Source organism: Sturnira hondurensis, unplaced genomic scaffold, assembly GCF_014824575.4.
Source record: "Sturnira hondurensis isolate 20B ecotype Veracruz unplaced genomic scaffold, ASM1482457v3 Scaffold0005329, whole genome shotgun sequence".
Lineage (NCBI taxonomy): Eukaryota > Metazoa > Chordata > Mammalia > Chiroptera > Phyllostomidae > Sturnira > Sturnira hondurensis.
Window position 1 is genome coordinate 4,573,513 of NW_028077960.1, and position 26,050 is coordinate 4,599,562.

Sequence of the window (26,050 nt, forward strand, 5' to 3'; positions counted from 1 at the left end):
CTCCAACCAGGAGTTGAGCCACCCAGCCAGGGCACTCCATGATGTCTTTATCACAAAAGTCAAATGCTGGAGAAACCCAAGTTTGCATCAGAAAAACTCATGGAGCTTTGTGGTGAAGGTAGCAGTTATGGCAAAACTACTGGGGATGAGACAGGTACTAAAGTTGAATAAGCTGCTAGATCTGAGCCCCCAGTGACAAAAAAAAATCTTATTGGTGATATTTTTAAAAATCAGTAAGACTTGACGATTGATTTGGATATATTGTATATGGTTTTAAGCCAAGGAATAGTGGAAAGTTACTCCTAGGTTTGTATCTCAGATGCCTAGGTAAATTTTGATACTACCAATATAAATAGGGATTTAAGAAGAAGAGCATGGGGACTTCTGGACAAGATGGAGGTGTAGGTAGACACACTGCCTTCTCGCACAACCAAAAGAAGGACAACAACAATTTAAAAACAAAACACAATCAGAACTGACAGAAAAATTGAACTGTATGGAAGTTTGACAACCAAAGAGTTAAAGACGATACATTCATCTAGACTGTTAGGAGGGGTGGAGACATGCAGGCCGGTCAAGAGGACTTGCAGCAAGGCAGCAGCTGGAGGACCCAGTGCTGGATTGTGAGGCAGGGCAAGCAAGGCTGCAGCTGGCTGGCAAGACTGCAGTGGTGGCTGATGGAGCAAGCAGCCCCACATTCATGCACAGGTAAACCAGGAGGAACAACTGGAGAGCAAGACAGACCATGCAACCTAGAGCTCCAGAAAGGGGAAATAAAGCCTCAAAACCACTGATTGAAAACACCTGTTGGGGTTGAGGCAGCAGTGGGAGAAACTCCCAGCCTCACAGCAGAGTTGTTGGAGAGACGCACAGGGTCCTAGAATGTACACGAGCCCACCCACCTGGGAATCAGCACCAGAAGGGCCCAATTTGCTTGTGGGTAGTGGAGGAAGTGACTGAAAACTGGCAGAGAGCAGAGCAGGCACCATTGTTCCCTCTTGGATCCCTTCCCCACATACAACATTACAACACTGGTCATCAGGATGCTCACAGAATTGGTTGCAAATTAGATGAAAAAATGAAGGCTGTGCTAAGTGAAATAAAGGAAAATGTGCAGGGCACCAATAATGATGGGAAGGAAACTGGTACTTAAATCAACAGTGTGGACCAGAAGGAAGAAAGAAACATCCAATCAGAAAAGAATGAAGAAAAAATAATTCAAAAAAATGAGGAGAGGCTTAGGAACCTCCAGGACATCTTTAAACATTCCAACATATGAATTATAGGGGTACCAGAAGGAGAAGAGGAAGAGCAACAAGTGGAAAAGATATTTGAACAAATAAAGGAGGACTTCCCCAATCTGGCAAAGGAAATAGGCTTCCAGGAAGTTCAGGAAGCTCAGAGAGTTCCAAAGAAGTTGGACCCAAGGAGGAACACACCAAGGCACATCATAATTACATTACCCAAGATTAAAGAGAAGGAGAGAATCCTAGAAGAAGCAAGAGAAAAGGAGACAGTTACCTACAAAGGAGTTTTCATCAGACTGTAAGCTGATTTCTCATAAAAAACCTTTCAGGCAAGAAGGGGTTGGAAAGAAGTATTTGAAGTCATGAAAGGCAAGGCAATCTTACATCCAAGCTTGCTCTATCCAGCAAAGCTTTCATTTAGAATGGAAGGGCAGATAACATGCTTCTCAGATAAGGTGAAGTTCAAGGAGTTCATCATCACCAAGCCCTTATTATATGAAATATTAAAGAGGATACTACTTATCTAAGAAAAAGAAGATTAAAAAATATGTACAGTAAAATGACAATAAACTCACAATTATTAACAACCGCACCTAAAACAAACAAAAGCAAGCAACTAGAACAGGAATAGAAAGAAATGGAGAGCACATGGAGGATTATCAACAGGGGAGTGGGAGGGAGAGGGGGAAAAGGTACAGCGAATAAGTAGCATAGATGGTAGGTAGAAAATAGGGTGGGTAAGAACAGTATAGGAAATGTAGAAGCCAAAGAACTTAGTGTACACCCCATGGTCATGAACTAAAGGGGGGGAATTTGGGTGGAAGGGGGTGTGCAGGACGGAAGAGAGAAGGGGAAGAAATGGGACAACTGTAATAGCATAATCAATAAAATATATTTTTAAAAAAGATTTGTGGAATGAGCATAATTCTTTTAAACATGTTATTTAAAGGTAACCTTGGGATATTTAAGTGGACATGCTTAGTAAATAGATATGTAAATTGTATACTTACAGGAGACTTTAGGGTGGTAGATATATCAGTGTATGGGTGGAAATTATGAGTGTAGAATTTGAGATTGCTAAAGGAGAGTGTGATGGAGTGAAAAGATCAAAGGTAAAATACCCTTTAACACCCAGGCAAAGTACCCAAGAAATTAGCAGGGTGGCCAGAGGAAGAAGAAGCACTGAGGGTAGGTCAGGGAAGTTAGAGAAGAATAGGAAGAGAAGGGTGATACGGAATGCAAGGTGGAGTGTTTGTACAAGGAGGACAGGTGCCAGAGAGGATAAGAAGAGACTTTGGAAGTTTCTGTTGGATTTAGCATCACTAAGAGAGCAATTGTGATGCAGTAGTGAAGGTGGAATATGTTGAGAAATTAGTGATTGGCAGCAAAGTATAAACAGTAGCTCTGGATTGAGAAATTTGGGTGAGGGTGGGAGGGAAAGAGGGAGAGGTAGCTGACTGAGGGACAGAAACTTGAAACTTTGTAGACTTTGGGCAAGGAATTGACAGGAGAGAGGGATGATGGTTGATGGATCAAGGCCCCTAAAGAAGCAAGAAGGGACTGGGATCTAGAGCACAGATAGAGGAATTGATACTTAATAAGAGGGTTACCTTGTCTCCAGAGAATGAAGGGATCAAACTAAGGGTAGAAATGGAAAAGGATTTGGTAGTAGGGATGGAAGATTAAGAAAGCTGATATCTGATGGTTTACCTTTTCTCTATTGAGAAGGAAGAGAGGTCATTTGTTGTAAGTGAAGTTAGTTGCTTAAAAAAAGTGATAAATATTAGGATAATAGGTTAGAGCAGCAATTTTCAACCTTTTTCATTTCATGGCACACATAATTACTAAAATTCTGTGGCACTCCAAAAAATACATTTTTTGTCAAACTGACCAATAAGTATAATTTTAATTCAGTTACACCAGACAGCTATTGCTGTGTTGGCTGTTGTCTTTTTTTGTTTTTTGTTTTTGTTGACAATCTAAAGGAAAAGAGGTCACTACCCCTGACTAAATAGTCAGGTGCTGCACGGTTTAAAAATTCTTACAGCACAGTGGTTGAAAATCACTGGCTTTGAGTAATGCTAGAGAGAACCAGTCAAGGACGAATGACAGAACTGATAAGACTAGCTGAGGGCCCAGCTCAGGTTGGAAACCACAAATTTGGAGATGTAATTTTTGACCTAACAATGTCAGTACCTCTCGTGTATCCCAAGACAAAGGGTGGTACTCACCTCTCTCCCACTACTTTTGTTTCACTGCCAGTATATAGTCATTCTTAGCAATGAATTTCAAGGCTCATAACTTTTGAAGGCTCACGTCTGAGATCTCCCTCTAAAGGCAAAGAATCTCAGAATTTATTTTGGTCCCTTAGACCAGGTAATGGAAGTGGGTGTTAATCCTTTAGGGTAAATAGGTACTTACTTTAGCACAGTACATTTTCATGTGCTAAGGTTGTGTGTGGCAGGGCAGGGTGCAGACACATTCCTCCACCACAACTACCTTTGCAGTCCCTGGGTCCGAATTTTAGATTAGTTCCCCTTCATACTCCTATTTCTGGACCAATTCCCTTGCCTGAACTTCCCTAAGCCTGTTTTCTTTGATTCTTTAGGATCCTGGGTATGTTCACATCCCAACAATGGAAACATCTCAGCAACGATTTCTTGAAGTCCCAGCAGGAGAAGAGGCACAGTTGGTTCAAGGCAACTGGTACCATCAAGAAGTTCCGAGCTGGCCTCAGCATCTTTTCACCCATCCCCAAGTAAGGGCTCCTCCAGGAGCCGATCATCTCTAATCACTTACTCTTGTCTAAGCTCCTACACCACCTCCTTGATTACCAGTATTTATTTATTCTGTTCTCTCCTTGGGTCCTCTGAATTCTGTACCTTTTACTATTAAAAGTACCCACATGGCCCAGTCCCCTATATGTGCTAATTCCACTCCTGACCCCAATTTTTATACTTTGTCCTTTATGTGAAACACAGTTCTTAACTCATGGTGTATATTTGGAGAAATATATGCTAATCTCTCCATCCTTCCCTTATTTGACCCTCATCTTATTCCTTATCCTAGGGAGGCAGAGTCAGAGAATAAGCACCAACTCCTTGCTCTTACATAAGCGTACATCAAATTATAGTCAAACCTCAGTTCTCAAACAATTCGGTTCTTGACAGAGTTGCTCATGGAAAAAATGTCTCAATTAGCTAATAAAACTTCTGGTCTTGATTCTCTACCCTACACCCTTTCATGCTGATACCTGTATGATCAGTCACACAGCAAAGGAGATTCCATTTTCTAACAAATCGCTTCCTGAACAGTTCTCTGGAACGAATTGGAGAACTGAGGTTGCTCTGTATTATCTAGCTCTATTTCCAGAACTAGATAATAAATCAGTGATCTGATAAGTAAAGCACACACACACCCCATCCTGTGCTTTCTGATCATCTCAGAAGCAAATACAGATCCAGATTTGTAACTTCCTAGGCACTGTTGTTGACAGTCAGACATCAGGCTCTTTGGAATGAAACTACTTGCCTAGTACAGTGTTCAGCACTTAATTGTATGTATATAAATACACACACATACTGAGTAAATGAAACAGTCATCCTTTTCAAGGGAGCATTCCATACCTGGCTTAGATGCCATAGAGTGACGTAAGCTTGGCTTCTGCTTAACCTCCATGTTCCAGTAGAAAAACACACAGATAATGACATAAAAATCAATTCACATATGTGGTCTACATATTTGTTTTAACAGCATTGAGATCCAATACAATTTTCCTCATATGTTTTTTTTTTTTTTGGCTTCTTTTTGGTGTTAGGCAAGTCAGTCACTTCCCTCATGCTGGCCCAGGACCCACTTGTCCCTAGGCCTTTTCCAGGGCTCATACTGAATCCCCAGTTTCATCATTTCTCCTTGCTCTCTCTCCAGGTCTCCCAGTTTCCCTATCATACAGGACTCCATGCTGAAAGGCAAACTTGCTGTACCAGAGCTTCGGGTTGGGCGCCTCATGAATCGTTCCATTTCCTGCACCATGAAGAATCCCAAAGTGGAGGTGTTTGGCTACCCACCCAGCCCCCAGGCAGGTCTCCTGTGCTCCCAGTATGTGGGCTTCCCTCCCCCAGCACGGACCTCTCCTTTGGTACATGAGCTAAAGAGGGTTTGACTGGGGTGCCAGGGTGGGAGTAGAAATGTGAGAGTATAGTTTATCAAAGTGGGGTGGGAGTATGGTTTCCTAGGCATCATAAATCAAACCTGGGCAGGTACCATGAGTACAGTTTGGAATTGGATGGAATATATTTCTTAATAGCTGAAAACTTATATCTGAACTATTTGTCTCCTGGCTGGTTAGTTCAGTTGGTTATAGCATCATCCCAATATGCCAAGGGCACATACAAAAATCAATGAATGCATAATATTTGGAACAACAAATCAATGTTTTTTCTTTCTCCTTAAAAAAAAATCAATAAATAACTATTTGGCAAGCTTCTCTGCTAGTAGGCCATGGAACAGAGAGTCTGGGGTTGGACATCCCAGTGAATGTCACATATGATTTTGTTAGGTTATGGTTAAGACTTGATAATCGCTGCTATACTAACCTAGTCCACCCACCTTTAAGAAGGTTAAGGATAGGTGAGCTCATTTCAAGAATCCTTGGCAAAAATGCCAAAAGGTCTCTCCGGCTTTGGAAGTACTTAGGCTGATTGGAGCTAGGGCTTAGCTACTTTGTTATGGGCATGAGTGAGGTCTTATCTAGGTGCCAGCTTCTAGGAGGCTCATGGGGTCTTTTTACTCTTAATCAGGTCAGTGGTCACTGTAAGAACATCCCCACTCTGGAATATGGATTCCTTGTCCAGGTAAATCAAGTCCAAAGTTTCACTTCAAAGTCTTTCCCCTGTTGTCTGACCCATTTGATTGTCTAATGTCTCCTATCTCCTTAGTCAATTAAATATTTCCTGAGTTGCTCTGCTCCCAGAACTGTACTAAGTGTTAATTGGATAGGAGAAAAGAAGCATAGTTCCCGTCCTCAGGAAGCCCACAGCATTACGGGGAAGAATGGTTACAGACCACTTATGATCAAGTGGCAAATGGTGCAGTGTAAGTTTTAAATGCCTTGCTGTTGAGATGGGGAAATAACTGGCTGATTTCCTTATAATCCCCAACATTCTCACGCAAATACTCTTCAGTTTTCCTTGCAGACTTCTTTTACTGCTCAGCCACTATTGGTCATTTCTTCTTTTTAAAACCTTTTTATTCCCTGGAGATGCTTTCATTTTTGCGTCCCTGTTACCTTTGTTCTTGTCATTTCTTCCACTGGATTTCCTCCCCTATATCTGCCTATTGCAGTCAAGGCTCAGTGTCACCTTTTCCGTTAAATATTCTGTTACTCCAATACATATATTAATTAATTAGTTGGAAGTTCTAGCTCCTCTCTCTGAGCTGTCACGATGCTTTTGGTTTTATATGGCACCTATGTATCATGTACTGTATGCTACATTGAACTGTAATTAATTTGTATACATAGCACACCTCCCTGTTGGAGTATAGGGTCTGAGAAGACAGTGTTTTATATTGTTGCATAATTAAGGAGACTTCACTGAGCTGGGTACATAGTAGGCATTCAGTAAATCTGAATGAATAAAAGCCCTTGTGTGTCCCTTTACTAGTCCCAAAGAATGTTAAATGGGAACAACTTGTTTTATACATAAAGTGTATCTGGTTGAAAAAGCCACGTTAAGGCAATCTTTAAAAAACTACCTTAGAAGCCCTGGCTGGTGTAGCTTAGTGGATTGAGCACAGGCCTGCAAACCACACGATCAAGGTTCGATTCCCAGTCAGGGCACATGCCTGGGTTGCAGCCCAGTTCCCAACAGGGGACTCACAAGAGGCAACCATACATTGATGTTTCTCTCCTCTCCTTCCCTTCCTCTCTAAAGATAAATAAATAAAATCTTTTTAAAAAGAATATTGCTCCATGAGCTCTGCATTTGTTCTCTCTTCCCAGCACAGAGTTGTGTCTGTGGTTGTGACCAGTGGATAGGCCGATTGTTCTAGGTAGTTGAAATGCCTTCTCCGCGCCCCCCACCCCCATCATCTCATCATGGACTCAACACTCACCTATCCCAGTGGGACAATCTGTAATTACTACAACTAATGTTAACAGTTTGATTAATGTTAATGTTAAATGTTAATAGCTGATTAATGTTAATGTTTAAAAATACTTTCACAGAAACCATTTCATTACTCTTAATACTTCTGTGAGGTGAATAATGTTCAATTTTATACATGAAAAAACCAAGGCCTAGGTTAACCGACTTGTCTGAAGTCACTTATGGTAGTAAGTAGTAAAGAGGAGAGTCTTAACACAGGTCATCTATTATGGCTGGTCTTGTTTTTACCCTTCATATTTGGTCTTAGCTCTAGAGTCAGGCCATTAGTTTAACTAAGTTTAGGGGCAGGAAGAGATTCTGTTGTAAGCTTGGGGCTGAGACGGGGGAGACTACCTTGAAAAGAAGCTCAAATTAGTTCCCATATCTGGGCCTGTACTTCCAAGAGGCTGAGTAGAATCTCTTCTCTCCCTAGATCATGAAGTATGCAGAGCAGAGGATTCCAACACTGAATGAGTACTGTGTGGTGTGTGATGAGCAGCATGTCTTCCAGAATGGGTCCATGCTCAAGGTATAAGCCCTTATTCTGTGACCCTCATCCTTTGCCCTCTAGCCAAAGCCCCTTGACTTCTCATCTGTCCTTTATTCTTTTCTTTCTGGAATATGGTATGTCTGGAAGAAAGGTATATTCCTGTCTTAAGGAAATATACCTTTGGTAAAGGTAAGGTAAAAGTAAAATCCTGTCCTTATTCTTTGAGGCTCTAGAAATAATTGTTTTTTCTTAAACAAATGTCAATAGTCCTGTTAGGAAGGATGTGGGTGTGTGAATATTTTTTAAGATATAATACCCACCCAGCATTTAAAAATAGGTATCAGATGTTGACCAGAATTATTAGATATAACGCTGTCCTTTAGGACTCCAAATCTAGGTGAGTAGACAGATACTGTACTGTAAGTGTATAGAAGAGATATGAGCAGCGTTGTGATGCTCAGAAGGGAGAGCATATAGCTACCTCGGTAGGTCATGGAAGGCTTCATAGAGGAGACAGTATTAATTCTCAACCTCATCAGTAAGGCATTTTAATTAAGACTTCACTTATTTACAGTTTTCTCTCAACATAAAGGGCCCCAAATTCCTCCCTCAGCCTAGAGTTGTCTGTGGTCAGGATTGTCGCTCCCTCCCCACAGCACCCTTTTGCTGCACCTCCCCTACCACCACTGTGTGTTTAATGTGTCCATTCAGCCAGCCGTCTGCACTCGTGAACTGTGCGTTTTCTCCTTCTACACACTGGGCGTCATGTCTGGAGCTGCAGAGGAGGTGGCCACTGGAGCAGAGGTATGGGAGAGGGAAAAGTTGCTGGGAGCCAGGTCAAGAAAGACTGGGGATCCCAGCAATTTCATTTCTTTGAACTTAACCTCCAGAAAAGCTTCCACATGTGAGGATGTTCAAGATAGTATTACTCGTAATAGTAAAAAAAACAAACAAACATGGGTACAACTGCATCTATAGTGTGTCCAGTTAAATTATGTCCTTACAGTGGAAATACTATACAGCTATTACTTATGGATAGAAAATTATAACATATAAGCCCTGACCAGTGTGGCTTGGTTGGTTTGGTATTGTCCCACAAAATCAAAGGTCTCCAGGTCAGGGCACATGCCTGAGTTCATTCCCCAGTCAGGGCATGTGAAAGGGGAACCCATTAATATATCTCTCTCACATCAATGTTTCTCTCCCTCTCTTTCTTCCTCCCTTCCCCCTCTCTAAAAATAAATAAATCATTTTTTTAAAAAGGAAATTATAACATTAAAAAATACAACAGTATGTATAGTGCAATTCTTTTTTTAAATTGACTATCTAATAAAATAAGTATTTTCATAGAGAAAATATCGGAAAGGATATACGTTAAATTTAGCGGCTTACCTGAAAGGAATGAGAGTTGTTTGGAGGCAGGAGGATAAATTTTATCTTTTCTTTAAGCACTTTTTAAATCATTGTTACTCGAACTTTTATAATGAGCTTATATTTTCCAATGAAAAAAAACATAAACATACTTGCTTTTAGAAAGACGAGCAGGGAGAAATGTTGAGACTCCAAAAGTTAGACCTATCCTGGACACTATGCGACATCCAGCACTGAGAAATCACTGAGCACTCTGGCAGTGTGGCTCATTCGGACTGTGCCCCTCAACTGAAAGATTGCAGTGTGATTCTGGTCAGGGCACATGCCTGGGTTGCAAGTTCCATTCCTGGTCTGGGCACGTGCGATCTCTAGTCTACATATTTGATGATCCCTGGTCCATGTGGGAGGGAGGCAACCAATTGACGCTTCTCCCTGACATGATGTTTTTCTCTCTCCCTTCCTCTCGGTCTAAAAAGCAATGAAAAAATATCCTTGGGTAAGGATTTATAAAAAATCATTTAGCTTCTGCTGAACCCTTTCTCCTTTCCCCTAAGGTGGTGGATCTGCTGGTGGCCATGTGTAGGGCAGCTTTGGAGTCCCCTAGAAAGAGCATCATCTTTGAGCCTTATCCCTCTGTGGTGGACCCCACTGATCCCAAGACTCTGGCCTTTAACCCTAAGGTATAATTGCTTGGGAATAAAGCTAGGGCTAAGGACAGAAACAGTAGACAACTGGGAGACTATGGGCTGTCATTCTAGTTAAACAACATCTTGAAATAAGAATCAGAAGAAATGAAACACTTGTTTCTTGGCAACTCTTGAACCCTGAGCTTTGGCTGTTTTAGTGAATAAATAACTGAGTTTGTCAGAAGGGGAAAAGAATTAATATTTGTTATGCCATGAAAGGGAAGAATACAGACTTCGGAGCCAAACAGACCTGGACTCCACTTTAGACTTGGCTGTTTCCTAGCCGAATGGTGTTAGGCAAGTCAGTTAACCTTAATGAACCTCCATTGCCTTATCTGCACAAGGGGATTGTTATAAAAATGAGGGATAATATAAGTAAAGTACTGCATTAGTTAGGATTCTCCACAGAAGCATAACTATTATTATAAGGAATTGGCTTATATGATAATAAGGGCTAAGAAGTTCCAGGATCAGCAGTCAGCAAGCTGGAGGCTCAGGAGAGCCAATTGTTTAAGTTCTGATCCAAAAGCTAGCAGTCTCCAGATCCAAGTTTACAGACAAGAAAAGACCAGTGTCCCAGCCTCAGAAAGTCAGGCAGCAGGAGCCTTTTACATGGCCTCTTTGTTCTATTCAGGCCTTTGACTGATTGGATGAGGCCCACACAAATTAGAGGGGAGCAATGTGCTTTACACAGTGTTCTGATGTAAGGGTTAATCTCATCTAGAAATCCCCTCACGGACACACACCAAAGCAACATTTGACCAAATGTCGGGCACTCTATGGACCTGTTAAATTGACCCAATTAACAACCATCACAGTGCCTGGCTATTACTCATTGCTATGTATCACACACTGTACCAGGTTCTTTATGTATGTTATTTCAAAACATTGATATTGGGGTAGTGGGGATTTTTATCTTAACTTACCCTATTGCTCTCAGCTGGTAAAAGAACTAGCATGTGATTCCAGAATTGCCCGCCATTAAATTTACTTTCTTTCCATGACATATTACACCATTTCCCTAGGGCCTAGACATTTTTTGTACATCTGGTCCTCCTTTTCATCACATCTTACTATCCTCCATTTTTCTTCATCTGGTTCTCTTTCCATTGATTTCCCACAGAAGAAGAATTATGAGCGACTTCAGAAAGCTCTGGATAGTGTGATGTCCATCCGGGAGATGACCCAGGTACTCTGCCCTTCGCCTCTCCCTGCCTGTGCCGCTCAAGTGTCATATTCTGTATGGAATTTGTGGGAGTGGAGTGAATATTTAGAGATGCTACTCAGATTTCTTACTGCATTTTCTTTAGTCTTCCCTCCTGTTCTGCTGTTAGTGCTGTTACTCTTCTCTCTCAACCCTTACCTTTGCTGCTAATTCCTTAACAAGTTGTTCATATTTAATGTTTTCCCCATAATTATTAGGGAATTAGAGAAGTGAGGGAAAGACCTCTGCTCAGGGTTGGGAGGTTGAGGTGGTGGGGGGCTTGGAGTTAAGGAACTAGACCCAGGGGCCTGCATCTTCTATCCTTCTAGTGGTGGGGCGGCCACACGGAGCAGTGACCGTCCTTTGACTCAAGGCTGTCCCTCATCAGACTTCCCCACCCCTCGTCTGCAATCTCTGCATGAATAGACATTCATTTGTGCTCATTTACAGGTGGGCCTCTTCTCAGCAAATCCTATATATTACAGCTCAGATTAACACCTAAGAAACACCAAGGAGGGATGATTTACTTGTCAGAAGGACTCTGCTTTATGTAAAGTTTTACCACAGGATTCCTTAGCTTATTCTTTCTGGACATTGATTTTATTTATTTTGTGATATACAATCAGCTTTGTAAGGCTGTAGGAATTGCACAAAATGAGGGAGACCCACCTGCATGTTGTTTTGTAAGCATCTTCAGTCATTTTCATATTTATTTATGAGTTTTCCCAGGCTCCTTGTGGGTGGGAACCCCATCTTCTCTTGCCTTTACGTGGCCATTGCTGCCTACTTTGCCCTGGGCCCTAATAGTCAGTCTGTGGAAAGTGGGAGGGTTCACACCACTCCAGGAAGTTAAACTTATGGCGGTTGTCTTACAGGGCTCGTATCTGGAAATCAAGAAGCAGATGGACAAGCTGGATCCCCTGGCCCATCCTCTCCTGCAGTGGTATGGATAGAAGTTAATTCTTCCCAGAGTGGGGCAGGGACATGGTATTAGACGTGGAGCCTGCACCTTCTCTTCGAGACAGTTTCAGCTTCTTCTTTCCCGAGGTTATATATATCATGGCTGCTTTTTCTTGGGCTTATCATTGACATGTCTGGCTTTGACAAGAGCTCAGGTCCTACAGAGAGCCCACAAATTCTGTGATGTCGCAACTTCTTTTCAGGGGTTTCTGATTTCCCTATAGGTTTTTGAGTGCCCCTTGCATGTAGGAATTAACACTGTTCATTTCAAATACGTTTCTGTGCATCCAGAGAGGTATATCTCCCCCATCTACTCCCTTTCCCTGTCTTGAGGACCACCCTGTTGAGGTAGACTGTCCAGAGCCTTGAGGCACTAATTTTACCTGCTAGTGAAGATTCTGACCATTCTCTGTTGCCCTCAGTCTCCACCACCCCTCTCTGATCTTGATTTCTGTTCTGTTTTCTTTTTTTTTAAGGGGTGGGAGAAAGAGAGGGAGAGAAACAGTGATTTTCAGGAGAAACATCAATTGGTTGCTTCTCCCTCACCCCCAACCAACCAGGCACCTGGCCCACAACCCAGGCATGTACTCAGACTGGGAATGGAACCCCCGTGACCTTTTGGTTTGCAGGACAACACCCAACCCACTAAGCCACACCAGTCAGGACTTCTGTTCTATTTTCTTGATACAGCTTTTCCCTTTCTTCATAGTCAGCTTTTGACAGCAGTACCTTCTCAGTGCAGCATGCTCCCTCTTAGCATGAAGGATGACCAGGCATAGGTCCTCCAGGTGGCATCACAAGTACATGGATGAAAGCATTAATAAAACCAAATCATCCGCTGTAGGAGATAATGCTCCTTTGCTGAGGCTTCAGTGTTATATGCCTTTGTTCTCTCCTGTCCTCTGAGTTCAGCCTGTCTACAGCCCATTCTACCCCTGAATCCTCAGGAATTTTGTTCTAGTTTCTCCAGCCTAAGCAATAACTTTTTATCCATTCTTTGCCATCCCCAAGAGCCATCAGGCTTCCTCTGAGCTCAGGTGGGACAACTCCTGAGCCTAGCTCCGAGTTTCTAAATCTCAAGGGTGAGTGTCACCACCCCCTAATACAGACCCTCCCTTCTGATTTTTTTTAGCTGACCTCTTGTGCTCTTCTTTTGTTCTTTTCTCTCCCTAGATGCAGCAGCTCACCTCCCACCTGTCTCTCTTTTCATCCATTATCTAACTACCAGTAACTAGCTTTCCTTTTACATTTTTATATACAAGCATTACTACCCAAGAGAACATCCAGAGAGTACCTGGAAATTTCACAGAATACAGACAACTCTGGAATTCTTGCTTGTTCTCTGGGGGCACAGCGAGGCAGCTGCTTTGTTCAGGATGGCCTAACCACACATTGGTTCTCTCCTTTCCCCCTTTTCTCTGTTCTAGGATCATCTCTAGCAACAGGTCACACATTGTCAAACTACCTCTCAGCAGGGTAAGTGATCTTTCCCCCTTTAAACTCTAAATTTCTGGTGAGAGGCAGAGAGGGCTCCAAACTAGCCAACCACATTGGGAGACTTGCCTGGTTGCCTCTGTCCATCAGCGGTGGTCTTTGGGCCTAAGCGTATTTCCCTTATTTGGGATCACATCAAACCTGATTTGCTCCTTATCCCCAACCTTTCCCTCCCTGATCTCCATTTCTACTCTGTTTGTCTGACCCCACCCCCACCCTGGGCAGCAGCTGAAGTTCATGCACACCTCACACCAGTTCCTCCTGCTGAGCAGCCCTCCTGCCAAGGAGGCACGGTTCCGGACTGCCAAGAAGCTCTACGGCAGCACTTTTGCCTTCCAGTAAGGAGTGTGGAGCTGGGGGCGGGGGTGGGGCAACAAATGATGTAGTGTGAGGGGAGAGCAAGTTCATTAGAGACGAATGAGTTTGTGTTACCTATGTCCATCAACCAAGCAATCAGTCAATAGTTATTAAGTGCTATTGTGGCAGGTATTGTAGAGGATTAAAAAGATACATATGAGCCCTTTATCCTGTAGCTGAAAGGTTGCAGGTTCAATCTCCAGTCCAGGCATATATGATCCCTAGTCCAGGCACATGTGGGAGGCAACAGATCGATATTTTCTCTTGCTTGCATGAATGTTTCTCTCCCTTCCTCTATAAAAAGCAATAAAGCCCTGGCTGGTGTGGCTTAGTGGATTGAGCGCTGGTCTACGAACCAAAGGGTTGCTTCCAGTTCGACTGCCAGTCAGGGCATATGCCTGGGTTGCCGGCCAGGTCCCCAGCTGGGGGCACGTGAGAGGCAACCACACACTGATGTTTCCCCATCTTTCTCCTCTTCCTCTCGCTCTAAATAAATAAAATCTTTTAAAAAACAATGAAAAAAATGTCTTCAGGTGAGGATTAAAAAAAGATACATGTGATGTGATCTTTACTGTTAGTTGAGGAGAAATGGCATTTACGTATAAAAAGGTGGCTGAAGACACAGACTGGAGGGATTAGATTTGAAAGCTACTTTGAGGAAATCAATTGGTGCCTAACTGTGGGAGGAGAGAGAGAAAGAAAGAGCCATATTAAAGGTGATGCAAAAAGGAAGTGGTGGTACCCTTTTCTCAAAACAGACATGAATTCAGGACTGGGAGCCATAGTTGGATTCAGCAGTAAGTTTACTGAGTTTCAGAATTTAATTTGAAATATAGGAAAATAGGCCAATGAGAATACTGAATCAATAGTCAAGGATTTATGATGGGGCTTGCTAAAACACAGAAGAGAGAATGGGACTGGAGATTAAAATATAGGAGTTAGCAACACACACACATCTTGCATGCCTGTGACTGTGTCCATGTGCATGTCTGTTGCTAGGTATTCGTGTCCACCTTCATGTCCTGTATGGGTGAGAATGGGTGGGAGTGGCAGTCGTGGAAGTGCTCCTGGGAAGCTCACTGTAAGGAGACATGTGTTCTACCCTGCCTTACAGTGGGTCCCACATTGAGAATTGGCATTCGATTCTGCGCAATGGGCTGGTGAATGCATCCTACACCAAGCTGCAGGTGAGGCTGTGACCCTTTTTCCTTTCTCTGTACGCCTTTTCTTCCCCACTCAGTTTTGGGGAAGTCTGTTCTAGAGTATTCGGTGGTTTTTTCCTCAGCATCCTCAAATCTAGCCTGCCATGTGACTTCACTAGGGAGGAAGTTGGAACTGTTTGTATAGAATGAAAGAGGCTGGTGTGTATTTTATCCCAGGCTGTTTTGTGGTGGTGTTTGGAATGGGAATGTAGCTTTAAGCAGGCATATGAATTGTTGATTGCAGCCATTAGATGAATTAAGTTATGAGAACTTTTCAGTATGTGTGATGATTCCTTCAGAGAGTTGATAACAGGAGACTTATTTCTTTGCCCTGTGAGACTCCAAGGGACAGTTATTGTCCTTCCTCCTGGCTACCTGTTCTGTGGTTCCTTTTTTTAGAATGTGCATATGTACCAAGGCTTGGGGACAAGAACATGGATTCTGAGGGGCTGACTCCGTGGAGCTGCTATTCCTCACTCTCCAAGGCTTTAATATCTAGTATTTCATAGACAGCGGGGTTAACCTGCATCCATTTGTCAGCCAACCAGCTTTTTGGTGTTAGGTGCCTAGAGGTATCTGAATGAGAGAGATAATGGAGGTACAGGGGACTAGATAAGCCTTGTGGCTGCCTAATATACAGCCTCGGGAGGGCCCAGGCTCATATTGCTCATCCTGGTGTTTCCCCGCAAGCTGCATGGAGCAGCCTATGGCAAAGGCATCTACCTGAGCCCCATCTCCAGTATTTCCTTTGGATACTCAGGTAAGAAATACTCTCTGGCCATCTTGACTCTATATTGCATCCAGTTTGTGAATACATGGTCTGTGCTGTCTCTTCCTCCTCCATCATGGATACTTGGTCTATGTCACCTCTCTCCCCAGTCATGGATATAGTCTGCCTTTCTCAACTATATTTCATTAGAAATTTGGATTCTTCACAAGGTGAGGCCATTTATCTCTCTTTCTCTTAGGTAATCCTTTTCTCCACGGGATGGTTCTATTCATTATAGAGGCTTGGCCCTGGGAATTGGTTAGAGAATACCTGGGAAATGAAACTAGGCTTTTTGTAGACCACATTTGTGGTGTTGATAATAGCCTGTCATTGTAAATTGTATGTACACACATATGTATGTGAGTTTATGTGTGAATACACTTGAAAGTTTGAGTCCTTTCCATTGGCTTACATTTCTGGACACATTGTTCTTCTCCCTGTCAACCATCTTTTCAACTGTGTTTAATTACATACTATGATACTAGTCACAGTGAATGCAAGAAAAAGCATTTAATTTCCTAGATAAGTCATGAAGGAGGTTCAGATTCTACTCGGAAGATCAGTCCAGCTTTGTCCTGCTCGTAAAGTGATTCTGACTTAGAATTCTCTCAGTGTTCCATGTTCACATCTTAATTTCTTTTCTTCCTTCTTTTGTTCTTTTTCTGGTCTCTGTATATAAAGAAGAGCCATGATTATTTGTCTACCACATGAAGGGGACAGTGCTAGAGTTTTTATTAGATTATTATTTCGTATCCTCCAGTAATCATAACTGTTATAAAGATTAGAAAACTTAAGCCCAGAGGCTCAGAACTAGAAAAGTCTCTAACAACAGAATAAACCAAACAAAGTAGAAGAGATAATGTAGGTAAGAACCCAAATCAACCAAGTAAAAAAGGGTACAATAGAGAGAACCCAAAAGCCAAAAAGTTGATTCTTGCTCTACCTAGTGTGACCCAGTGGGTTGAGTGCCAGCCTACAAACCGAAAGGTTGCCAGTTCAATTCCCAGTCAGGGCACATGCCTGGGTTGCAGACCAGGTCCCCAGCTGGGGGAGTGTGAGAGGCAGCTGATCATTGTGTCTCTCACACATTGATGTCTCTCTCCTTTCTCCCTTCCCCTCTCTCTAAAAATAAATAAATGAAATCTTTAACAAAAATAAAAATAAATCCTTTTTATTTTTAAAGAATAAAAATTTTAGAGAGAGGGGAAGGAAGGGAGAAAGGAGAGAGACATCAGTGTGTGGTTGCCTCTCGTGTGCCCCCTACTGGCCTATGACCCAGGCATGTGCCCTGACTGGAAATCCAACCAGCAACCCTTTGGTTCGAAGGCCCATGCTCAATCCACTGAGCTACACCAGCCAGGGCAAAATAAAATAATTTTTTAAAAGTTGATTCTTTTAAGACTAAAAACAACCAAACAAACAAAAAACACATAAATCTGGGTAGACTGATTAAGAAGATAAAGAGCATAATTAGATGAATGAAAAAGGGAACATAATTACAGATAGCAGTAAAATTTAAAAAGTTAATGGGAGAGTTTTGTCAGCTTTATTCCAGTACTTTGAAAACTTTGACAAAATGGATAAATTCCTAGAAAAATATAACTAAAAACCGATTCAAAAAGAAATAGAAAGCTTGCCCTGGCTGGTGTAGCTCAGTGGATTGAGTGTGGGCCTGCGCAGCAGAGGATCACGGTTCGATTCCCAGTCAGGGCACATGCCTGGGTTGTAGGCCAGTTCCCTGCAGGGGACACACCAGAGGCAACCATACATTGATATTTATCTCCCTCTCTCCTTCCCTTCCTCTCTAAAGATAAATAAATAAAATCTTTAAAAAAAGAAACAGAAAGCCTTAATAGCCCTACAACCATAAAAGGCATTGAAATAGTAGTTTAAATTTTATGTACACCCCTTCCTTCCTGTGCGCGCATACACACACACACACACGACCCAAAAAACTCCCTGAGCTCAGATAGTTTTCAAGTCAATTTTAAACCAGACTTTCAAGGAACAGATTATTACCCAGTTTTATACAAAATCATCCAGAGAGTAGAAAAAGATGAAATTATACGTCATAAAAGATTGGTATATTTGACTATTAAAAATAAAAATACAAAACAAGACATTTGCAACACATATAACCACAAAAGATTAGTACTAAAAATATATTTTAAAAACTCTTACAAATTCAATAAGAAAAAGACAATAAAAAATCAATAAGAAAAAGTAGGCAGGTGATATGATCAGACTTGTCACTGAAGAAATGCCCAACCACTATTAGGAAGTAAAGTCAAGACCAAATGACTTACCATTTTAGCACCCACATGGATTAGCAAAAATTAAGAAATCTGATACTATACTGATTGTACCAGAGGTTGTATATCATCAGGATCTTTTTTATTGCTTATGGGGTATGAATTGATACAATCTCCTGATATTAAATTGAAGCTGAGTTTTATCCAGTGACCCAGCATTTAGATTCCTGCATACAAGCTCCCAAAGGTGTATACACAGATGTTCAAAGCAATACTGTTACTATTTGCAACAGCAAATCTTGGAAACAACTCAAGTGCTCATCATCAGGAGAATGGATAAATGTATTTTATCCTTACAATTACTATTCAGCGATGAAAATGAACAGTGGCATTCAGCAACATGGAAAAATCTTAATGAAAAAGCCTAAGTGTGACTGATGTGGCTCAGTCGGTTGGGCATTGTCCCGCAAATTGAAAGGTCCCAGTTCAATTCCTGGTCAGGGCTGCATGTTCAGTCCCTGGTTGGGGCACATACGAGAGGCAACTGATTGATGCTTCTTTCTGCGATTGATGTTTCTCTTTTTCCTTCTCCCTCCCTTCCCCTCTCTCTAAAAATCAACTCTTTTTTAAAAAGGCAAGCCCAGAAGACTAATATGCACTGCTTTTTTAATACCGTTCAAAAGCAAATAAAATTAAACACTATTGGGGGGGTGAGAGAGAGAGAGAAAACTAAAGAAATTTCAGGATGGTGGTTACCTTCCAAAGGGAGGCAGATAATTGGGATAGGGTAAGAGCATGTGGTTAAATGTAAGTCACTGGTAATGTTTTAGTTCTTCGCTTTAGTTCTTAGGTATACTTTGTCCTATTAAATAACCAACAGTGTGGCCCTGGCTGGTGTAGCTCAGTGGATTGAGCGCGGGCCTACGAACCAGATGATCGTGGTTCGATTCCCAGTCAGGGCACATGCCTGGGTTGCAGGCCGGTTCCCTGCAGGCCAACTCCCAGCAGGGGACGCACAAAAAGGCAACCATACATTAATGTTTCTCTCCCTCTCTCCTTCCCCTCTAAAGATAAATAAAATCTTAAAAAAAAAAATAACCAACAGTGTGCATGAACCAAACGTTAGGGTTAATCTACGCAGGGTAAGGGCCCAATAAATGTTTATTGAATGTGTGCATGAGTCTCATTCTGTGTGCCTGGGATCTAAAGTACAGTGGGGTTGGTGTAGTCTTTTCAGCTTTGTGTAGGTTCCTCAATTTTTGCCTCTGTCCCAGCCCGAGCTTGCCTCTAAGAAAACTCTTATTATTTCCAAATGGTGAAATTTTCCCCATTCTCAGTGCCGACAGGATTCTTTCTTCCTATTTTCTCCCCCTGTCACTGTCCTTTGTTTACCACTAAGTGCCTAAATACCATTAGTTATCAGGTGGAACCAGGAATCTACACTGACTCCTTACATTTTTTCGTCACTTTACTGATTACTGGAAAACATTGTGTTATGATACTGTTCTTCTCCAAAGGATTTTATTAGAGTTATAGATCATCTTGTCCAATCCCGTACTATATAAATAAGAAAGCTGAAACTCAGAGAAGTTAAATGGCTGTGGGGTCACACAGCTGTGAGTAGCGGAGCCAAGCCTGGAATCCAGATCTCCTAAGTTCTAGGAGAATGTTCTTACTATTGTACTGGACTGACTCAAATACCTATGGGACCCCATAGGTATTTGAGTCTCTAAGACAGTAGGTAGAATGTGTGCAACTGTCTGACTTAACTGTGGTTACTCTAGCACTTGGTCAGCTTTGTCTTCTTGTATGTTTTCTTCAACCCTATTCTGGTTTCCTTTTCTCTGATCTTCCTCAAGTTTGCCTAGTGGCATTGGGTGCCCTCTGGGAGTGGGGTAGAGAGCATCCCTTTGACTGGTGGAGCCCCCAGTGACTTGACCAGAGTATTACCCAGATTAAAATGAGGGCCAATGAGAAAGGAGCGGGTAAACGCCATTTGATAGAGATTTGGAGATGCATATACTCCGGACACAAGCATCCAGGGATTTCAAGCCATCGTGTTCTCAGGGTCTGGGTTGGGGAAACTGGCTGAAGATCACTTGGGGCGGTGTGGATAGGAGAGTGTACAACGGAATTGGGGTGGGACGAGTACGGGTCATCTCTGAGAGCAGCCATAGAAATCAGATTGTTCTTTCCTGTCCTCTGGAGTAGAGCCTGAATGAGAATTTCCCTCAGAATCTTGCACTGAATTGCCCAGGTTGAGAAGGTCTTGTTTGGAATGCAGAGCTGAACTGAGTTCAGGGTACTGGAGAGGGTGGAAACGGGCAGTGAATGCCCATAGGAGGAAGAAATTAGCAGTTCAAGTCTTGAAGCTCTTATTGCCCCAGTTTTGTTCAGGCCATAAACCTATCATCAGACTTTTAGTGTGAGTGCATGATGAATTGATAGCCTGAGCAGTGAAGAACATCAGTCCAGTGGTCATCATCCCCACAGCTACAACATGGCTATAAAAAGACCAAAAATTGAAGCAGAGTAAAGTTAGTAATAATAGAAAGTTCCAGGATGGAGTGATTGATAAGGACCCTGCTTATGGCCTGTAATGGTAGCATCATTTTCCATCTCCTCCATCTTCCTCTCAGTCTCATACACACACAAGGCTGTGATAAGGCTGAGCCTGTGCTAAAGCTGAGCACAGAGACTGAAGTCCTAGTCACCAGCCAGAAGGAGTTGGGAGTAGGGCACACAGGCACTGTTTTGTATCTGAATAAGAAAAACCCAGAATGAGTCTATAAATGTCATAAACAGGACTATTCACTGGGCACTAAGGATAGGGGAGGATTTATGGATTTACATAGGGTGGAATCTGGACGGAATTGGCACCACTCCCTACAGTGTGGGAAGCTTTCCTAAGGAAGCAGGGTGCCTCAAGGTTTTTGCCGATGTGGCTATCTGTGGAAAACTGTTTATTACCTAACCGCTGTGCTTTCTCCCTTTGCTCTTGAATGTAGTCACAGTATTTTATGTGACTTTGAGATTAGAACATATCTAACCTGCTCTGCTTTCTTCTTTACACATTTCACTCAGCCTGGCATTTGATCCGAAGTGTTAATGCCACACCCTCTTAGACCCTCATTCTTGTCTCATTTCATGTGTTATTCCCCTGTCTTTGAACCCTTCAGTGATTCCCTGATGTTCTCAGGATGAACCCTAGTTGCTTTCACATACCCTACAAGGCCTGCTTTACCTGATCCTAGATCCTCTTAGACCTCATCTCTCGCCCCTCCTCTGCTGTTGACCATGCTCCGTACAAACTGAGGCATGCTGCTTTTCCCCTCCAGGCCTTCTATATCCTGCTACCACTGCCTGCTCTTCATATAACTAAGTCTTTCCAATCCTAGAGTTCTCAGCCAGGCTGTCACCAGGAAGCCTTCTTGAAACCCCTAGGCTAGGTTCCTTCTCTGCCTCTGGCTTACACAGTGCTCTCTATGCTTCCCATCACAACACTTACATACTGTGTTGTAATTGCTTGCTCTTTGTCTGTACTCTCCAGCAGGCTAAATTTTGTGAGGAAAGGTAACTTGTTTGTTTTATTCACTGCTGTATTGACAAGTATCTAGCTCGGTGCCTGGCATCTGGTAGGCACTTGAGTAAATGTTTGATTAACGAGTGGATAAATGAACTCCTGTTTGTTGTTTCATGACAGGAATGGGAAAAGGACAGCACAGGATGCCCTCCAAGGATGAGCTGGTCCAGAGATATAACAGGATGAATACCATCCCTCAGGTATTATTGGTTGGCCCTGCTCTAGTGAGGCAAGACCCTTCTCCTGAGGTCAGTTTTGGCTATAGAGATGGTTGGGGAAACAATGGTGGGGCGGCGGGTAGTTTGAAGATTATTTGAAGGAATCAGCTACATTCTAAGATGAACACACTCCCAGATTCATAAGCGGCCTCAGTCACAATGGTGAAAGTAGAGACTGGGTTTATGGAAAAATGTAGTGACATGAAAATGTACACACAGAAGCTGTGGACTCATTCAGACTGTGGGAAAGTAAAATGTGTGTGTGTGTAGGGGGGTTGCTGGCTGGGAGCCCAGGATGTCCCTGATCCCTGCCCATCACCAGCTAACCAGCCTCTATAGGGAAAACCATAGTAGTCTACCTGGTTCTGCTTTCTCTTCCAGACCCGATCCATTCAGTCGAGGTTCCTGCAGAGTCGAAATCTAAACTGTATAGCACTTTGTGAAGGTAGGTAGCTCATCCAGCCCCTGTTTTTCTGGGTCCCCAACCTTTCTTTTTGGCGTAGCTATGGCACACGATCCAGCCAGGGGTGATGTTGAAACATCACGTCTTCCCTCCCCTGCCTGGACTCTGACCTAAGCATTATAGTTGTAACTTTTGGCCCCTTCTTCTCAGTGATTACATCTAAAGACCTCCAGAAGCATGGGAACATCTGGGTGTGCCCTGTGTCCGACCATGTCTGCACACGGTTCTTCTTTGTGTAAGTCTAGGGGGGTATTTGGGCGTGTGCTGGTGTGTGACTACTGGAGAGTCTGTTTCTGCTACATGACACTTGCCTGTGGCTACCTGAGTGCAGCTGGCACTGGAACTTTCACCTTGGAGGGTGGGAATGCCTATAGATCAGGGTCTGTTTAGAGGAAACCAGATAAGTTGAATCTCTTCCACCCTAAGGAGAACCACAAAAGGGTTTTTACTTCTGGGATGGGATAGCCCACCTCCAAATACAGTTCTACCAGTTGACATTATTTCTGATACTCTTCTCCCCCTTATGTTCACACTTGCCCTATCTTTGGCAGATATGAGGATGGTCAGGTGGGCGATGCCAACATTAATACTCAGGACCCCAAGATACAGAAGGAAATCATGCGTGTGATCGGAACTCAGGTTTACACAAACTGAGGGGGCCCCAGCCCTCGTACCACCCCTGTTCCCCCAGGATCGATCTGCCCTTACTAAAGGACTCAGGAGGAGCAGGCAAGGCTGCTCTGAGAAATCAAGGGGCCATTATCAAGGGGCAGGAAAAGAATAGAAGAGGCAGCCTTCATGGTGGAGATTGACCCAAGAACCACTCCACATTTGGATGGACCAGACTGATCCCCTGTCCCTGATTTTCCCAGTTGACTTTACCCTGTTTGTAAATAAAACAATAAAATGGAAGGTGCTGTGGACTGAATATGATCACTGTGGACTGACTGGCTTTGGACCAGCATCTACCCAAGTCCCCAAATGGGGGTCGGGGTGGGGCTGGGGTGAGTGGAGTATCATGAGGGTTGGGACTATTTAACTTGAGAGGAGTCAAAGCTGAGTCCATATAGTGCAGTGTACTACAAATCTATCAACATTTTAATCAGCGGATTAAATTAAGGGAAATTAACAGTTATGCAGATGACACAAGCTGAGATGGATTTAGAATCCAACACCAGTGATTAACTGTTTCTCAAGATTTAAAAGGGCCATTGAAGCAAATTAGCTCAGATTTTCTACCTCTGGCAATGAGATCACATTAGGACCTCTGCTTTCACAAAAACCTAGCCATTCTTCCTTGCTCTGTTCCTCAGGGCTGGGTCCTTACTCTCGTCCTCCTCCCAGCTACCTCTTTGGGATAGGGAGGTGGGGAGTGAACTGACAGGTACGGGAGGTTGGGTCCGCCTCTAACTGGAAATCTGTAAAAAGATCCTAAGGAAATGCAGCCCCCATCATGCAACAAAACCCAGATTCTCCAAGGCCAGCCAGCAAGGTGAGGGGAGACAGCAATTTCTAGATCTAATTGTTTCAGTGAAATCTATCTCTTTTTTGACATTCCTGCTGCCAACCTCTGCTGGTCTTTCAGGTTGTGCTCCCTGTACAATACCTAAAACTCGAAGTTAGTTGTAAGAAAGAGGTTGGACTTTGCCAAATAGTTTGAAATACTAATGAAGAAAACAGGAACATAAGCACAGAATTTTTTTAAGTAAAAACATTTAAATAATCCTGGCTTTTCGAGTACAGGCAAACCTAGGAGATAGAACAGGTTCCATTCCAGACTATTGCAGTAAAGCAAGTATCGCAATGAAGCAAGTCATAATCTTTTTGCTGATGGAGGGTATTGCCTTCAACTTGTAAAAAATGCAATATCTGTGAAGTGCCATAAAGCTAAGTGCAATAAAATGAGGTCTGCCTCCCAATAAATTCAATTTTTTTTCATTTATATCTGCCTATATAGGTTAATTGTTGTATCTTCTTGATTTACAAAGCCTGTGCTACATCAGCTGTTTTCTCATTACCTTTACCCTACTCTGGAGGTAACCTTTGCCTGGGTTCCTTACCTGCTTTGTAGTTGCTGACTTGCCTTCAGTTGGAAGTACCATTCTTAAGGTCCATCCCCCTAGGAGCTGTTTCTTTAACTTTACCTGTTCTTGTTCAAGACTACTGTATTCTGACTACAAGTCTCTTAAGGCTTTAAGATCTAGCAGAAATCCTCTTCACTAAGTAAATGACTCCATCAGGGAGCCCACCCTAATTGATGTTCCTGCCTCCTGGGAGGACCCTTGCAGCTTAATTTGTGAAGTACCAGGGATTACTAACATCTTTTAGTTTTTACTTAGTAGGTGCTATGCATTATGCTAGTCAATTTAATACTTTGCTAACACTTTGGCTGACTATGCGCTTGGCATTATTATAAGCTGTCTACATGTATTGACTAATACAATTCTCACAATAAACCTAAAATGTAGTAAGTAGGCACCATTATTTTTGTAGATGAGGAAACAGGCGCAGAAGATAAGGGTTTGCCCGTGTTCCACAGCTCGAGAATGACTGACTCCAGAACTGCTGTTCTGGTTCTAGGTAGCCGTTCACGTTCTACAGATGTTTTCATTTAGTCTTGACAACAGAAGCTGGAAGACAGGTTTTCTCTCGAGATTTTCATGTGTCTAAAGTCTCACAGCTGGTTAGTGGTAATGCTGGGTTTAAGCAGATCTGCCCAGCTCCCAGGCCTGAGCTGGTAATCGTCTTCCGCGTCGCCAGAGGTTCTCACGCTGCTCTCACTAGTGTCCCAGCAACTCGACCCAGGTGCTTGACTGCTCACACGGGGTAACATTTTTGCTCTATTTTCAGAAATTGTCAGTAGATTTTTCTGAGATGTAAGCATTTCTTATAGTTTTTCTTTGATCAGTGGCAGATGACTTGGTAAGTACAAGTAAATGAGGGAAAAAGAAGTAATGGACATAGGGTCTATTACCAGAAAAACTCAAATACCTGAGCTAGTCTCATGGGTGTCATGTTTTTTGAGAACATATGCATGATGATGGTCCTTTTTTATTGCCCCAAAATGGTAAAGAAGTTAAATACAGCAGGTCCTCAAATAACATGTCTTTATAACATTAATGGAACTTAACTCTTGTTTATATCAATTAGCCTAAAATTGATCTAGTTGCATGCTGTTTCACTTAGAGTCATAGAAAGCTATCGATGACATTAAGTGAGGACTTACTGAACCCCACTCTATAGTTTTCCTTATAAAAGTAACAGGACTCTGAATCGGAAATGTCTGAAAGCCAGAGGCCGAGGCTGTTACTGCCCAGAGTGGCCTCCTACCCTTCATGTAGTCCTGGGCTCAGGCAGCCCTACTCATTGAGACCTGGTCATGCTTAGGGCTGGGGCGGGGGTGTCTTTCACCAGGGGCCACATCAGCCTCACTGTTGCCTTCAAAGGGCCAAATGTAATGTCAACGCCTTAACAGTTAAGGAACAGTTACATTTATACAGTCCTAAAATTACATTTGGCCCTTCAAATGCAACCTTGAAGCTGATGTGGCCCCAGGTGAAAATGAGTTTGACACCCCTGGGCTAGGGCCAGGGCCAGGGCCAGGAAAA

General features: G+C 42.8%; 1 protein-coding gene across 10 annotated transcripts in view; it reads left to right on the forward strand.

Annotated features, from left to right (window-relative positions):
- Positions 1-23,368, forward strand: part of PARP6 (poly(ADP-ribose) polymerase family member 6) — a 34,320-nt gene extending 10,952 nt beyond the window's left edge. For 5 of the 10 annotated variants that reach the window (XM_037047111.1, XM_037047117.1, XM_037047114.1 and 2 more), the window contains 16 exons: positions 3,856-4,005; positions 5,175-5,385; positions 6,047-6,100; positions 7,827-7,922; positions 8,595-8,687; positions 9,809-9,934; positions 11,064-11,129; positions 12,020-12,087; positions 13,532-13,580; positions 13,824-13,936; positions 15,070-15,142; positions 15,848-15,917; positions 21,882-21,961; positions 22,361-22,424; positions 22,593-22,677; positions 22,994-23,368. In XM_037047111.1, coding sequence (XP_036903006.1) covers positions 3,856-4,005; positions 5,175-5,385; positions 6,047-6,100; positions 7,827-7,922; positions 8,595-8,687; positions 9,809-9,934; positions 11,064-11,129; positions 12,020-12,087; positions 13,532-13,580; positions 13,824-13,936; positions 15,070-15,142; positions 15,848-15,917; positions 21,882-21,961; positions 22,361-22,424; positions 22,593-22,677; positions 22,994-23,096 — 1,501 coding nt within the window. In that variant the 3' untranslated portion in view covers positions 23,097-23,368. Of the gene's footprint in view, positions 1-3,855; positions 4,006-5,174; positions 5,386-6,046; positions 6,101-7,826; positions 7,923-8,594; positions 8,688-9,808; positions 9,935-11,063; positions 11,130-12,019; positions 12,088-13,531; positions 13,581-13,823; positions 13,937-15,069; positions 15,143-15,847; positions 15,918-21,881; positions 21,962-22,360; positions 22,425-22,592; positions 22,678-22,993 lie in introns of those variants that run through there. The other 5 variants (XM_037047116.1, XM_037047118.1, XM_037047119.1 and 2 more) reach the window with 5 other exon arrangements.
- The last annotated feature ends 2,682 nt before the right edge of the window (positions 23,369-26,050 follow it).